Genomic DNA, 18,381 nt, shown 5'->3' on the forward strand with positions numbered 1-18,381 from the left:
TATACCAACAGTTTAAAAGCCATGTTATTTTTAATGTATGTGGTATATATATATATATATATATATATATATATATATATATATATATATATATATATATATATATATATATAGATAGAGAGAGAGAGAGAGAGAGAGACAGATTAACAAGCAAAATATATATTAAACAACCAAAGTTGTTAAATCTAATAAGCAGATAATATGTAATTAAATCAGTGATTCCCTTTACACTCATTTGTGAGACCCCAACATTTATCATATGACCCCCAGTTTTGATATCATATTTTTTTTACTCAGTCTGATTCCTGGTTCTGACATCATCAAGAGGATTTTTGTCTCTAAGTCTTGCACCCCTAGGGGATACTCTGTAAATGCTACAATTCTCTGTAATGAGTGTAGCATGAGTCTATCTATACTTCATACAAGAATACTAAATGACAGATGTGCTGAATTGGTGTCTCTGTGACATATACAAGGTAACTAAATAATACAAATGTGATGGGGGCCCAGAGTGGCCAAGTGGTCTTAAGCGCTCTCCGTTACAGATCACTGCCATCTCACCTCTGTCTGTGTGGGTTTTCGAGTCTCGGATTTGGCTAATGTGGGTATGTGAGAAAGCTTGCCAGTAGCTTCTTGTGGGTCAGTGGTTCTTTCCAGGGTTTTCCTGGGTTCTTCCTCCACCATTAATATTGGCTGCCATGTATAGCCTATCGTGTGCTGAAAAATGGAGTTAAACCCTACAACAACAAATGTGATGTATTAATGTCACTATACTTCATACAAGAATACTAAATAACAGATGTGCAGCATGGGTCTCTCTATACTGCATACAGAAACACTAAATAACATGAATGTGCACCATGGGTTTCTTGATATGCCTTCTACAATAATACTACATACCAGTAATACAGCAAAGAAAATGTTAGAAGAATGGAATGACAATGTGTTATTCAAAAATAGTAGGAATAATTTAAGAAGGCTGTAAACAAATATATCAGTTATATTATAATTTAACATGACACCACACATGTTCTGGGCCTGGCCTTGACCTTGAGAAATGACATACAACATGGTACATTCCTCCTGATACAGTGCGACCCCGCTATAGCATGCTCTGTTATAACACGAATTTGGATATAACACGGTTGTGGTGTGTATCCCAAAATTTCATGTACATGTATTTTTCTCATACACGAAAAAAAATCTTTCTTAAAAGTACCAAAAGGTTTATCATCATTCTGAATAATACAAGACAATCATGGCGTGGCCCCTGAAATTTTATATGTATTTTTCTCTTATACGAAAAAATAGATTTTTCTTCATATAAGTATGAAAAATAACATGTAAAACATTTATTCAATGGTCATGCAGGGGCTCTGCCAATGTCACAAATTGCGACTTTTCCCCTTGATTGATAGCAAAATATACCGTCTGCTGATTTTTTTTCATTGCCGACATTGTTGGCTGTTTAGACTTATATATACAACCATTGGTTTGGAGTGAAGAAATTCAGAGGCTCCATGAAGGGAAGCTGCAAATTTGATGTAAAATGCACTGAAATGTATCTACTGTTACATAAGCAAATTCTTTGAACATACTGAACAACCATCTTAACAATGCAGTGTTATATCATAATCTGCTTATGTTGATATCTAGCACAAGCACTGTATGTTGTGAGATATAAGCTTTTTTTTTTAGCAGAGATCAACAGGATGAGACATTATCTCATAATCTATCTTTCATTGGATTTTCGGCGGCTCATTAGTAATTAATATATTTATAAAGACACATTTATATGTGGATGGTAAGTAAAATTCCTCTTCTTTTCACTCAGAATTAAATCCTTCTGAACGCTCACATTTTCTGTAGTAATCCCTGTCATCAGACCAGAACATCAGTTGACCCTTTTTAAATTTCTGACGCATGCGTGGAAGGCAGCATCACTCTGCTACCACAAATGTGAAAAAAAATCAACAAAAAAACAAAACAAGATCTTACTTGTTGGTCTATTCAATAGACAGGCAGGAACAGTCACTACAATTAACCAAATGGTGGCCAATTCTTTTTTTTAAAATGTGTCCAGATAAAATAGTTTGCTGAAATTTCAAAGAAAACAGATTACCTTTGAAGCACCAATTGTTATGAAAACGTACTAAGCAAATGGAGAAAAAAATCAGTCTCAGTCATGCAATACAATTATTTGATGTTGCCACCACAATGAGAAATGCACATTTGTTTGGTTCTCCAAAGCTGTCCTTTAGCAGTTACTTCAATAACACATACACCCTTCATCAAAGAAAGCCAACTACAGTCTTCAATAAAAAAAAACCTTTGAAATCCATACAAAATTTAAATAAAAGCAATGGAATGTAAATGATTGTTTCATTTTTCAAAGTGACTGTGCCATAAAAGTTTCTTTTTTAACAGAAAAAAATGTTTATGCTTATGAACGCTACCAACTAAAAGTGCAAACTAACTTTTACCAACACAGGATGTACTGAAAAGTAACTGTGCTTCATCATTCGTTACGTGATTGTGCTATTTTTACCCACTGAATTAAGACCTATATGACCTGTGACAAAATTATTGAACATTTTAAATGTATGTGTGTGCATATTTTTGATGGAATTACTTGTATTGTGGATTCAATGTATGTGTTGAGATTCGTGGGTGAGTACATGGTGTTGATACTCAATTCCATCTATACATAAGACATGTATATATAAACAGTATACACATATATATATCAATGTGTGTTTCTCTTAATAAAGTAAAATATTATATATGCCTTCTGTTTTCACTACAGGTGTATTTCTCATTTAATATGCATTGATTTAAGATGGTAACTGTGCCAATGAAGAACGTATTTTTGCACCCACCTTTATTACCTAACACCACCTCACCTCTGCAATTTTTGTTGGGTACATGCATCATTTTCTTCAGCTACCTGACCTGATTTCTTATAACACAGTTCGGTCTATAACGCTGTTGGGTTCTATGGCTCCCAACTACCATTTTATAGCAGGGTCACACTGTGTCTTAAATGGTTTTAGTGCTATGGGATGGATAAAAATATTGAATATGTTAACATTTAAGATAGAACTATGAAACTGGTATATGAAACACTGTCAGATTATCATGCATATTCAGTTTAATTTCTTTAAATTTGACTTTCCAGTTCAAGACTTGGCAAGAAATATATGCATACTGGCATGTCACCATAAGTTTGTAGCTAAGAATATGGCTTTAGAGGGGAAAACATTTCATTCCATGACCTTTAACAACAGCTTCTGGGTGAAAAATTTTGGACAAAAAAATGTTTATACTGAAAGACCTGGCCATACATATATGTCCATGAAAGTTCCAGGTGATAACATAAAGTCATAATGTACCAAGTGTTATGTATTTAGGCTCAAATAAACAGTAATACAAAAGAGTGAAAACAACAAGCTTTTTAAAATTTAACAAATAATTTATTTTCCTGGAAAATTCTGTAAAAATAAAAAAAAGAGAAGAACTTACGGTTTGAAGAATCAAATCCAAAAATAATCAAAGAATAATTCACGAATTAAATTGCAAAAGTCCTAGTAATAAATGTTCTAATAATTTAAAGTTTGAATCCTGATGGAAAATCCAACATGGATGACAATGACGATGTAGTCAGTATTGTGCTTATCTACAGTTCCTTGTAGAAATGCAAATAATGGCACTCCAGTGTTGGAAATCCAAATTAAGTTTGTAAGCAATGTCTTTCCAAAATTTCTGTGTGAGCACTCCTCAAAATATTTCCAGAGAACAAAGAATTAATCCTTTTGAAATCCAACTGATCTGAAGAATTATTATAGCTCAAATCTGGCTGCAACAAATTAACCTGACATCAGTATGAAAAGCCAAAAACAGAAATCTCTCTCTACACATATCTATTAAAACTAACAAATGCATAGTTATGGAAAAAACAGAATTGCGAAATCAAAGGGGGGAGAGAAGTCATGTGATCATGTTTATATCACGTACACAGAATATGGCCTTGATTAGACCAATAATTTTGTCTAAAATAAAAAAAGTTGTTTACATCTTAAACCATGTAGGCCCATCATGACCATGGAAACAACCAATCATTTAAAATAAAATAGAACTTTGTTTACTAATTTTGAATCGAGGTCAGAATTTAGATCAACACCTGGTGTTTATAAACTAACAGTCAAGGTCAATCAATTTTCTGAAAAAGTATCATCTCCAGTGAATGAATTTACATTATAATAGAATAAAAAATTTAAAACTGACAAACAATTAAATTAAAAATAAATATGAATTAAATCAGATATACGTAACACAAGTTTTATATCTATTAATTTATTTATTAAAAAGTTTTTAAGTTACAGTTCCAATCATATATGATAATGTACACCTCCGACTATCAAATGAGAACAATGAAAGTGGCAAATTTTACGTTTATTGAAATATTTACCAATTTTCATACCACTACTACTATCAAATTCAGAGTTACAAAGAGCACACTAAATTTATCCCTAATCTGTTTCATTCAGAGTTACAAAGAGCACACTAAATTTATCCCTAATCTGTTTCATTCAGAGTTACAAAGAGCACACTAAATTTATCCCTAATCTGTTTCATTCAGAGTTACAAAAAGCACACTAAATTTATCCCTAATCTGTTTCATTCAGAGTTACAAAGAGCACACTAAATTTATCCCTAATCTGTTTCATTCAGAGTTACAAAGAGCACACTAAATTTACCCCTAATCTGTTTCATTAATGTTCAAGAACACAATCTCACATTCTAATGTGTACATTTACAAAATATCATCCAGCTAATAGGTTAGTTTCAGCAAATAGAATAATTTTGGAAGATTCCACAAGTATCCATGCACTCTGATTCCACATTTTCTTCAAGAAGCATGTGGACAGTATCACTAGTACAGTTTTCACATTAGACATCTAATTCAGAGTGATCCAAAGCGAGACACAAGGAAAAGCTTAGGTAAATGACATGACACTGCATATTACCAAGTTTCCAATCTATGCAGCTAAGGGTATGGACTGATCCAGAGGCAAAATTTTCAATACTCTAAATGTGTATTTCTCTGTCTGTCTGTCTGTATGTATGTATTTATGTATGTATGTATGTAACTCTCTCTCCCTCTCTCTATATATACATATGTGTGTGTGTATATGTGTGTGTGTGTGTTAAATGTATAGATATAGTTCTAGGATGGAGATCTTAATAATTTGAACGTTATGAGCCAAGTGCAAGTTCACAACCTATGGTATGTGCTGGACACTGGCCTAATTCTGTTTCCTCTTGCCCTTCAAACCTATATATATTTATTCACTGGGGACCTCAGCGGTTTTTAAGTAATGTTCCATGAGCAAGCCTCCTTCCTCATGGTCTGTGCTTGAAATTTGTCTGATTTGTTTGCATGTCCTTCAAACAGGATACAGTTAGAAGGTGTGGATCTCAGCTATTTCTAAGCTATGACTTATTCGGCAAATCTACAGTCTGCATTTGATATGGTGGTATGTCAAGTTCTGTCTCGTGTCTTTCAGACCCATATAAGGTTACTGTCTGATGATCTCAACAATTTCCAAGTTGTGACCCAAGGGAAGCATACCTAAAGGGACCAAAGTGTGTAACACAAAAGCATAATGCATATTTCACAGCCCTTCCCATGAGGATGACATAAACCAACTTTTAGATTTCCACCAACAATACATCATATATTTAGATTTTTAAAAAAATAAACACAATAAGCATTCGAGACACTGGTCTCATCACAAGAGTCATAATTAAAATTTTGAAACCACTGTTTACATCTAAAGACTATCCCAATTATATTCCAAAGTGTCAAGTCTGTGTCTTTAATGATGATGGGGATACAAGACATTACTAATAATAGAAATGACTGACAGACACACAGAAAGACCTAATCCATACATTTTTAAAAGACATATGGGGATAAAAGTCACTGTTATTTTTTAACTTAAACATTATGCCTCTCAATGATAAGTATGAAATGATTGCAAACAATATCAAAACTTTGAGAAAATTCTCTGACTGGTTGACAGAGTACACCTTTTATGAAACAGGTTTTCATGAAATGAAAAACACATAACAAATTTACATACATTTACATTTGATTTAATGATTTAACTAAAATACCTTACTATATCAGCAAGATTTTTGTTTTAATTTTCAATATTAAGTATCCTTTTGTAACAACAATGAACAACAAAACTCTAGCTAAAACATTATTGTCTGTCTATCATATTGATATGATGTTTCAATCGTCTTCAAATGTTGCATAAAATACACATTTTCCATTCCATTGTCATGACTGCAGAGTGTGTGTATGCGTGCATGTGTGTGTGTGTGTGTGATTTGGATTTTCAACATAGCTTTAACAATTTTCAGTTATATCACTATGATGTCTGCAGTGTGACAGTTTATAGCGATGTCAGACACTGCAGCATCATGCTGCAGACATGTACCATCATGTCCCACCCACTCACATTATCATGACACCAGGCCAACCAGTCCTAACACTAACCTCTTAATGCTGAGTGCCTAGCAAGGCAGCTGTTAGTACCATTTTTAGAAGTCTTTGGTATGACTCAGCTGGGGTTCTAACCCATCATCTCTCACATTTGAGGTGGATGCTCTAACCACTAGGCCACCAGAGCAGTCATCATAACTGTAAAAGGAATGATTGTGAGGTACAAACAAGTAGTGAATAGGAAAAAGGTAAACAACAACAAACAACCTAAGTACATTGGAGATGAGTATTATTATTATTATTACTGTATTATTACAGCATGACCCCAGTATAACATGATAGTTGTGGTCCATAGAACCCAACAGTGTTATGTACCAAACCATAACCAACCAAGTCATCCAGTTGAAGAAAATGATGCATGTACCCTAAAAAATGACCAGGGTAGGGAATAAAAGCAGGCACATAAATACTGGCTTTCATTAAATGAAGAAAAAACTAGTCTGAAATACACCTGTATATTGACAACTTATATTTATGTAGTACAGTCCATCAATGAGACAAGTATTGTACATGTATATGAAAAATCCATGAATTTGAGTACGGAAAACATGAATAATACATATACACAAAATGGTAGCCCTTGTTGGATCTATACCCAATTGTCAAAAATATGTCACTAAACAATTTATTACGATGTTCATTATCACCAGTACATGCTACATGTACATGCACTTAAATTGGCCATGAGTTTGGTCAACTGTATATACAGAAGTTTAAACAGTCAACAATGTTGCTGTAAAAACATTGCCAGATGGTATATTTTGTCACCAATTAGGAAGAAAACTTGCAATTTGTGACATTGGCAAATTCATGCAAGACCCCAGAATAATCTTTTCACATTATTTTTCATACTTTAAGGAAGAAAATTTAACTTTTTTGTGCAAGAGAAAAAATTACATGTATATGAAATTTCAGGAGCCACACGATGATCAAGTTATATCCAAAGTCATGGTATAACAGAACACGCTCTAGTGTGGGGGTCACAATGTATTTCCTCCAGTTTTACATATGGAAAAAAGCTTTTTAAAGTCTGTAGTTTTTGTGTGAAACTGTCTGAAGGTGATTTCATGAAATTTGTGATAGCTAAGTCTGACTAATGTCGGTAAACAAAAAATTTGATTTCTTCCATCCAAATAATAATTTTATGATACTGAATTTATTTGCTGTATTATAGTAATGATGAGCAACACTGCAAATATTAAAATAAAACATCACTTTCTTCTTTCCAAGAATAAAAATTTAATTTATCTTGTAAACAGAAAACTAAACCAGATCTTCAGAAGCACTGTAGGTAAACTATAGACCTGATCAGGGTTGTTGTTGTTGTTGTTGTTGTTGTGGAGTTTAAAGCCATTTTTCAGCACATGATAGGCTATGCATGGTGGACAGTATTAATGATGGAGGAAGAACCCAGGAAAACCCCGGGAAGAACCACTGACCCACGAGAAGCTACTGATAAGCTTTCTCACGTACACACATTGGTCGAATCCTAGACTCGAACCCACGCAGACAGATGTGAGATGGTAGTGATCCGTAATGGAGAGCAATTTAGACTACTCGGGGCCACTCCTGATCAGGGTAAATATATAAATAAAATTCTTCATCACAGTTACACTTTTGCCAGTGCAAGCTATATTAACAATAAGTCAAAGCATATAAAATGGTTCTGGATTCTAATATATGAGAATCACTGCCAAGCTGACTTTAATGAATAAGGAATTTAAACTAAAACAAATACATTAAGTATGATACCATGTTGAATGCATGTCCAGTCCACATAATGTGCAACAAATAAATGTTGATAAAAGCAACTAATTGTGGTTCAATAGTAACAAAACAGTTCTCTGAATTAAGCAATATTAATAACATTAGGCATAGTTCATGGTTAAGTAAATTGTATGTACTACAGTTACGCACTCAGTCGAAGGTCAGATTCAAAAGGATGAGAGTATATATTTACGCCTTTACTCTCCACATTAATCTTCTTGTAATGATAACCTTATCCATTATACTGAATGCTTATCCATTCCTCCATCATTTATGTAAAATATCAGTGTGATTGAAGTTTTCTGCAAGCATTGACTGGAAATTATGGTACCAACTTGATCATTAATTGACTGCTCCAGTGGCCTAAGTGGTTAGAGCATCCATGTCAGATGCAGGAGGTCACAGGTTTGAACCCCAACCAGGTCAATCCAATGCACTTTTATCAAAAAATTTCTTTTTCCAACAAATGTTGAAAAAAAATTCTTATCACTTGCTTCATTAAAGAAGCCTTTACTTAAAAATAAATCATATTGTCTGGCAAGCTGAAGAAACTAGTCCTTTCTCAAAGATTCTAACCTTTCCTTGGTAGGATTTAAAATAAAGTTCTCCCTTTAGATGACATTGTGTAAGCTTGTTGGTTTCACTAACAATTTCTCAAATATGTGAAATTAAAATACCAGGGACTAGCAAAAATCCTGAAACAATGTGAATTTAAATTTAAAAAGCAATATTAATTTCTCTTAAATATTTTAATGCAATCTGTATCCTGGACAAGTGCTCCCAATTTTCTGCTATGACTCTACTTTCTTTAAGTAACAGAAAAGAGTGAAAACCAACAACTTTAGTAAGATTCAATAAACAATTTATATCCCAAGAATACAAAGTTAAAATTTAAAAAAGGACTTAATTTTAATTAAATCCAAAAAGATCATGAAAAGTTCTATCACAAGTCCAAAAGTACAGTGTGTTCTGAATGAATTCCAGTGGTGTTCCAAATGAATTTCAATCTTTAATGTGCTAATGTGCCAATAGTCTTAAATGCACTGATATCCTAACAATCTTGATGTATCACAATAATATAATTCAAAATGTCCTTAAATGATTTCACAATAATTTCAAAATATTGATTTATTCCTAAAGTCAATGAGAACTTCGTGTAATTCCAATAAATAATTTAAATAAATAAATCCTCTAAAATATTAACTGAACACAAGTAAAAGAATGATTCCACTACAGATGTTAAGATAGGAACGAAAAATTCTGATGCAAACCACCTTACTATAAAAGCCAAAGACACAATAAGATGACAAGGATGTTCCAAAGTTCAGTTCCTGAACATTCTAAGTTGTAAACAAGGTCAGGTTATGGACTGAAATTTTGTAAACTACCTGGCAAAGACCATGTTTTTCCAAGGTGAAAACCAAAGCCCCAAACCCAAATCCAAGTAAACATATTTTTAAAAATGACATTAGTCAGGTAGGCCCAAACTCCTATCTTCAGTTATGGACAATGGTCAATCAAACAATACAAACTGCATATACATTACAAAGAATAACCAAATAAAGCACAGATAAATGCAAACCACTATAATTCTAATTACAGGCAGCAAACTTTCCTCCTGAAAGCACATCTCATTTCATCCAAACAGTTTCAATCCAAAAGTACAAGACAGTAAAATATTAGAACCGCTAATTGAGTCTGTGTGTGTGTGATTTGGATTTTTAACATAGCTTTAAAAAATATCAGTCATATCGCTATGATGTCTGCAGTATGAGTCTATAGTGATGTCTAGCAATGGGGCATCATGCCGCAGACATGTAGCATGATGTCCCGCCCAGTCACATTATCCTGACACCAGGCCAACCAGTCCTAACACTAACCTCTTAATGCTGAGCGCCAAGCGAGGCAGCTGTTAGTACCATTTTTGTAAGTCTTTGGTATGACTCGGCTGGGGATCAGACCGCTAACTGAAGCGAAAGCACTGATTAACCACAAGGTATATATTACAACACAGTACACCTCTCCCTCGATAACTCGCGCACAATGGGCTCCACAAACATAGACCTCACTATAAGCGAGAGTACAAGTTACTGAGGAACCTCCAAAAATTGAAAAATATTCACGTTGACATCGAGAAAACCATGGGGGGACAGTGTTAGGGAACTGGGCTGTTTAATGACTAAATCCTCATTTTACAATCACATTGATAATAATTTTAAATAGCAAGCTTTTTCTAATGAAGTTGTTCATTATTTGGTTTAAATAACATTTATTTTCAAAATGTCCAACATGTAAAAGATCATTCCAACTGGTTTCAACAACCAGCACGTGAACGCAAAAAGTCTGTGTAACACGTCACTGCTTTTTGTTTTCTTGATGAATCTGGTGTTTAATAGTATCCTGCCAAATTGGGAGTACACAGAGCAGGAAACACAACTAAATGTCCATATACCACGAAACAAGATTCCATTTTTTCAAAAACACACAATATTTATTTCGTGAGACAATCATCTACAAAAAAACTCAATTTTTGTATTGTTCAATTAGTACAATATTGATGTCGTGATTTCATTGGAAGTAAAAATGAAAAACTTCTTATAATCCATGAGGATATCTCTAAGTGCCAGTTCAAGAATTCTCTGAAACTCGCTTGCCGACAATGGTCCATATCTGTGAAATCAAGCTCTTTATTTTACGAAGTATTCATTTTGTTTGGCTGCCTTGCTATCTTTGATCACAGTTATGAAAGTGTCGTTTAATTTAAGGTAGTTTATGTTGCATACACAATAACACTTATAAGTGTTCAATTGATCAAATTAAGTGAGTTCACCTGACATACAACCGGGGCTGCTAGAGTTTAACTTTGTATGATTTTCGTGCCTTTTATTAAATTTCCTTTTATTCCACCTCCTTTATTTGATTCAAAAGACATAATTAACATGACAATACAAAGGAGGCAAGCTTCTAATTCAATGCAACAATACAACAAATACTTCTGCAAGTCAGTTATCAAAACATGGTTGGGACTTAATTAGGTCCTCAGAGAAATCCTCACAGACAAAGCGGTTGCAAAAGACTGACACATTTTACGTTTAATTACAAGAGGACATATTGCATTTATGACGAATACACTTAAAAGAAACTAAAAGACAGAACTAGAACACAAATTTCAATTGATAAAAAATTATTTAATTTGTATTTATTTATTAAAGTAATGCTTCCATCTGCGTAAGTGACATTACCCTTGATCGTAATTTCCTTACATATCATTAATTGCGGAGTACTAGGAATGTTGTTTGGAAAGAAAATGTAAAAAAATGTTGATTAAAATTTCCAGGTCCTATCAAACATTTTCGACGATAAAGCAAGCAATATATCAAAGTTTCTGTTACCAATTTTGATCGCAATTTTCTTCCACTTTAACAAATAAAGCTCAATTTTTGGGGTATTATCTGGTTTAAAAAATGAGATCCATGTCTGACCCTGTGTTATAAGTGGGTTTGCGAGTTATTAGGGCGTGAGTTATCAAGGGAGTGGTGTACTAAAGTTAACATTTTACTGATATTCTGATAGAAACAGAAGAATAAACATTGTCAATCAAGTCTCATGGTACACACAAGCATCTGTCAAATAAATAATCCCAAAAGATCAGAATTACTCAAGTACACCTTTCACAAAGTGTCAATTGTAAGATTCAATCTGTCTGACACTTTGTCATCAGCGGCAATTATCTATTTAGCATTAATTAAGTTTTAATGTTTGCAGATCCACTGATATTGTGTACTGATCTACACCAATAAAATCCACTCCTTCACAGCCCCCACCCCCCAAAGATGTATATGAAATGTTTCACACACAATTGGATTTCAGTTTTCTTTGTAGCTGCTGCCAAGTGTAATGGATGGAATTTGTCCATACACAGAGCATGCAGCAATTATGTCTTTTAGTTTATCCAGCATCACTGGACTTTGATGGCTTTGTGCACATCAAAGACTGTGCTGAATCAGCTGATTGTATTGAGGAAAGGTCTACTGCAAGTCTGTTTACATATGGAATGATAACATTATTGACAAGACTTGATTTTACCACTCTTAAGGCACTAACAAGAAAACCACTATCACCATTCCATAGGAGACAACTGAAATGTTTTAATGCCATGGCAAGTGATGGACAGGGGTGTACTAAAAGATCACACAGATGTACTTCAATGAACAGTCAACTTGACATTGATGGCTATCTTGGCTCTATCTGATGTTAAGTACTTGCTGTAAGTGATTGATCATGGAAAGGTTTAATGTGTACTCATACTAGTGGTAATATTGTCCTAGCCATCATTTAAACATCCTCCCTTTGTTGCTGGCATAATTTAGTTCTTTTCTTTAATTTATTTGGTGCATCTAGCTAATCCAAGAAATTAAATACCTACAAAATTAATATGCAAAATTTGATATAGGTGAATCCAAAAATGTAAGAACCCATTAGAATGCCACCCAAATACCCATTTTTTAAAATACAAAACAACAAAAACTGATACCCTGGAAAATATTTGAAATCACAGTATTGTGTGCAGAAAAAAATTTAATTCTGCTAACAGGTAGTATCTCTATTACAAGGAATCTCCTAACAAGGGAATTACTACCATTTCCAATGAAATATAGATAAACAAACAAGACACAGGCATGAATATCTAACCCGTGTTGCTGAAGGTCAAAAAGTTAAAGGATCACATCACAGACTGATTTGTCTTAGGATAATAATGACTCCATTCAAGTATAAACAAATTCCATCAAGAAGGTAAGGAAATAGAAGCAAATGATAAAATACAACCAAAGCCTTAATAAAAAATTTCTGTGACTAAAACCCTGACCCAAAGGTCAAAGGGAGGAGTGAAAACGTGGTAGAATGAAAGGTTTAAACTTCATAATTATTCATCCAATGTATGAATCAAGGGGATTATGAAATACAAGCAAATGAAAAATCTTTAATCAATACCTTAATGTAAATCATTGTATATGACTGTGATCTTGACCTCAAGGTTAAAGGGGCATGCTAACAGGTCACAGTAAGACAGGGTTCATGCTACCAGGCGAAGTTGGCGACTATGTCACTAAAACATGTAAACTTCGCCTTATTCTGTTAGGAAAGCAAAAACTACTTTGCCCTGTGATATTTTAAGAGGTACATTGACTGACCATACCTTTTGAGGTGCCCCTTCACCTTAGCCAGGTTAATTCTATAGTACAAGTCACATGGGTCATGTATGTATATTTACTCGTTTTAAATTAAATCTAAATTGTTCTTTTAAAATTTAACACTAATTGTCTTTAACCCAAATCTACTCAATCCTGATTATAGAATGCTCTGCACCTTAACTGTCACCAAGAAACTTCCAGATGAAAATTATCTATCGCTATGGACTTTTACAATGGTGGCCATGTACTAAACTTGGGCCAAAATAAGAGCCCGTTCAGTGGAATCATCACAATCAAGGTTAGTATGAATTTGTTTATCAATATGTGTAACTTTCATTGTGACATCACAGTGCACGACATTCAATCTGGATCATACTGGATCACACCTTTAGGTTCATTTCATCCAAAAAGCATGATCAGAATCTATCACGAGGTTTATGAATCGTGTGCAAATTAAACACTGTGCCAAAAAACCTAAGAAACTGTTGATGATGAGGCCACTAATGTTTATGACAAAACCCTAACATATAAATTTTAATTACACAGCATACATACCAAATACCATCAAAATATATTCAATGGTTATTAAATAATGCTGACTAAAACAAAAAGATGGATTCACCAATAATTCATTAGGTAGATTCAACAATTGATTACTAAAAGATCACAACATCTAACTTAAAATTGCTAATTATTTAATATGCTGACCCATTTACCAAGGTAAAGACAGCCTCTGCTCTCTTCTGAGATTCTCCATACCATTTGTCGACCAGAGAGGAGATTTGCAGATTGATAAACCTTGCACCTGAAAAACATGAATATTATCGCTAATCATATGAATCAAAAATAAATTAATTTATATATGTACATGAGGTTAATATTACAAAAGTGGAAAGAGTGTAATAAAAATTGGAAAATCAGTTTCATAACAAGATGTTGCAAGCATAAGAACAAAGTTCTGATGAGTGTGTGTGATTTGGATTTTTAACATAGCTTTAAAAAATTTTCAGTCATATTGCTATGATGTCTGCAGTGTGGCAGTTTATAGTGATATCTAGCACTGGGGCATCATGCCGCAGACATGTAGCATGATGTCCCACCCAGATACATTATCCTGACACCAGGCCGACCAGTCCTAACACCAACCTCTTAATACTGAGCGTAAGCGAGGCAGCTGTTAGTACCATTTTTATAAGTCTTTGGTATGACTCGGCTGGAGATCGAACCCACGACCGACTGCATCCATGGTGGACGCTCTAACCACTAGGCCACCAGAACAGTAAGTTCTTATAAAATAGTACTATTATGTGATACAAGTTCTCGAGTAATAATGCATACTATATTGGTCTCCTGCAATCCTCCCCCTTTACAGTTATCCTTGGTATCATGGCATTCAAACTTCTGAGCATTAGATTATTTTTTGAAAATGAACAGTTCAATAAATCTTTGTGTAAAATTTTTAAGACAATTGGCTCATGCAGAATAGATGTAAAACAAAAATATGCTGTGAATCAAAATTACCTAGATTTTATTCATATAATAACATGTGCCAAAATTAGTGTTCTAAAGTTACTGAACAGAAATGAAAAATAGGTTTCTCAAATTCCAAACGAGGTCTGGTCCTGAATGTTAAGCTCATGATCAAAGCATTGCCATATCACCTTGATCTCAGTGTCAAAGCAAGGATGTCATAGGATGGAGTGTCTTGTTTTCACAATAACTCATCCAATGCAGGACAAAAATCCATCAATGATTTAAAAATATATAAAAAAATGATTTTTTGTACCAAAACCTTACTGAAACTTTCATATGACTGTAACCTCGACTTCAAGGTCATGGGGTGTGCAAGCAATTAACGGACTAAATTGTCTTAGCTTCATATTGGTTCATGCCTGATATAACGAGAATCCATCAGAGGGTTTAGGAAATACTACCAAGCTATAATGTTTTAACCAAAATTTTAATGCTGATTTTCTGTCTGTGACTAAGAACATGAGATAAAAACAGTGATGAAGCATTCTGAAGAATGAATTGTCTTAGTTTCATAAAGATTCATACCAAGTCATGCCAAGTATGATGAGAATATATCAAATGGTTTCAGGAAACATCTGCAAATGGAAAAAATTAAACCAAAACTTAAATTGTTGATAATGATTCTGACACAGTGCTAGAAAAGTAACTGTTATGTCTCACTTTCAAGTAATGTGAGTTTGACAGAAATGTAAGCCAAAAATCACATTTTGACAGAAAAGGTTGAAAACTGGCCCAGAGGCAAGTATTATGGATATCAGTCTTGGAAACAAAACTCTGACCATTATCCATCTTGCTGTTCTAAAGCTTTTGACTGGAAATACACCAAGGGAGAATGAATGAACATATGAGCACAGTGATGCTATGTACCTTCATCTGGATAGAATATGGCAGTATATACCAACTTAAATAATGATGCTGGCCAGCTGTAATGATGAAGATATAAACTGACTGACATTATGACTGATATGCCCAGCCTTGACAGATAATGCAGAAAAACTAAACATTCTTTTTTTACCTTGATTTTGCCAATCTAACCTACAATCCTATTTTGTGCTCTACATGGAACAGTTGTTAAGCTGTTTAAGGAATACTTAAAATACACACAAATTTACAGAAGATGAAAAACAGTTGACGATTCGATCTTGTATACATTTTTGAAATGATCTTTTAAGAATATGCATTCACTCTTTAAAAAGCTCAAATAAAAAATATTTTACTTTGGAAGAAAATACTGCACACTGGAAAACTAAATAGTATCCATAGAAAGTGGGCACACTTTATTGAACTTGTATCATAATAAATGAAAAATAGGCAAATCTGCCACATTTGACATATATACATGCACATGCCCCGATTAGCTCATTCCCTCTCTTCTTGGTCGAAATTTGATTTTAAGTAAATGTACATACCTTGATTCTACATATAATGTCTTGGAACTTTCCACAATTTATTCATGCTGCCTCATTACCACTGTATTTGTGGATTTAATCAATCTCAAATTAGATTTTCCTTGGGTTTTTATTGGTGGCAGAGGTCTCAGAAACACTTCATAATGCATATTTGAATTTCAAAAAATTATTTGGGATGCAAAACATCACTTATGCAGGAGTCCTCCATACACACGCAATAGCTGGATGGTAAATTCAAAGGCTTGCCCATCCTGCTTCAAGAAAACCTGCTGAATGGGAAATTATGTTGATCAATTGATCTTTTTTTCTTTGCTGATATATACACTGAGGAAATTCAGTTGCTGAAAGACCCATAGATGTACATGTTGTCATCGTAAGACTATATCAGATGAACATGACGCAATAGCTGAGTGGTGGTAAAATGTGCTGATATTTACAATGAGGGAATTCAGAGGCAGAAAGACCTAGTGATGTCACAGGTGGTCATTACTGTGGTTGTTTCCAAGTCAAGCCGAATATGCAGTACATGTGACCTCAAAATCAAGATACACTGAGACATAGACAAAATGCCATTTGCAAATTTTGGTAAGCATTTTGGGGTTAAACAGCAAATGAATGAAGATTGAATGAGATTCAGAAGAGTGCTAAAGCTGGTAGAACTGTTATTTTACATGGAATAGTATCCAGAAAGTTTGTGATGTGTAGCTTAGTGCCTGGAATAAGACCTTTCCTTGACTTGACATAATTCGGTCTCACTCCAATGTACAGACAAGAGCTATATGTCAGTGGTGTAAAGAATTTAGAAAATTAAACTCAATGGCAACCACTGGTTCTCCTCATCTAGAAATTTAGCCCTTTCAAGTATCCCCAATATGCTTCTGGGAGGGGAATGCAACTTTTGCTGCTCCTAGTTTTAAAATCCTAGCAAGACATCTGGGTGGGTCAATATTGAAAAAAGACACAGACACCCAGAACAGGAGCTCTCAACACGGACAAAGGCAACTGAATCTTATGTATGGCCAGATGCTTGTTGATCAGAACATTATTCCATCATAGATGTACATTATTATGACTTTCAATGTCATGAAATTTACCCACAGCACATTTATTACAGTATGCATTACATTGAATATATGGTATACATATCATAATTAACACCTTACATCACATAAAGCAATTCTGGAAGTGTGTTTCAATGTTCTGATCCAATTCCAATTCCATACAAGCGCATATTGAGACCTGTGCACCATCTGCATAGTTTGTATCAAATGCCTAAAGTAATCATCAGCCATTTTAAGCTGGTTTTCGCAGAACGACCTTCTGAGAATACCCCCTTTCAGAAACTATAGGCACTGACGAAAATTATGTCACATCTCATAGTTGCTGTTTAAGATAAAGTTGTTATTTGCTAGTTACAAATATTAACTTGGTCTGATTCTCCTTTGTCCAAAGTGGAGGCTGAGGACTTCATTCAGCACCTTATTTTTTTCATCCAGATGATTAAAATTATGACAATAAAGTAAGTCAGATATTGGCTCTGATACTGATGCAACTAATTTTGACAACTTAACAAATATGGATGATTCAGTAATACAGACCTAAACAATGAATTGGTATATTTAGAGGTTCACAAAGGTTACATATATTTAATGAAGTGATGGTGAATGAGCTTTCTCAGGTTTATAAATCATTTCAAAATTCTTTGGTGATAAATAATTATACACCCATAAAGGTCAGATTTTACTCCAAATGCTTTCTATCAATATGCACAAAAGGGTGGACTGCTTAAAATTTAGGTTTAACTTAAAATATATTAAACTACTCTAAATTTTCCAGTAGGCTAGTTTCACAGAATCATTTAGGCAACATGTGTTCTATTAGAGAACACTGCAATCAGTGGTTTTGA

At 33.9% G+C, this 18,381-nt stretch overlaps 1 protein-coding gene across 1 annotated transcript in view; it reads right to left on the reverse strand.

Annotated features, from left to right (window-relative positions):
• The window catches only part of LOC149803251 (outer mitochondrial transmembrane helix translocase-like), a 50,289-nt gene that overhangs the window by 17,525 nt on the left and 14,383 nt on the right, over positions 1-18,381 (reverse strand). Inside the window, exon 6 of the mRNA XM_089952904.1 lies at positions 14,250-14,338. Coding sequence (XP_089809030.1) covers positions 14,250-14,338 — 89 coding nt within the window. The remainder of the gene's footprint in view (positions 1-14,249; positions 14,339-18,381) is intronic.

Source organism: Sinohyriopsis cumingii, chromosome 3 (genome assembly GCF_028554795.1).
Source record: "Sinohyriopsis cumingii isolate HCF-2022 chromosome 3, ASM2855479v2, whole genome shotgun sequence".
Classification (NCBI taxonomy): domain Eukaryota; kingdom Metazoa; phylum Mollusca; class Bivalvia; order Unionida; family Unionidae; genus Sinohyriopsis; species Sinohyriopsis cumingii.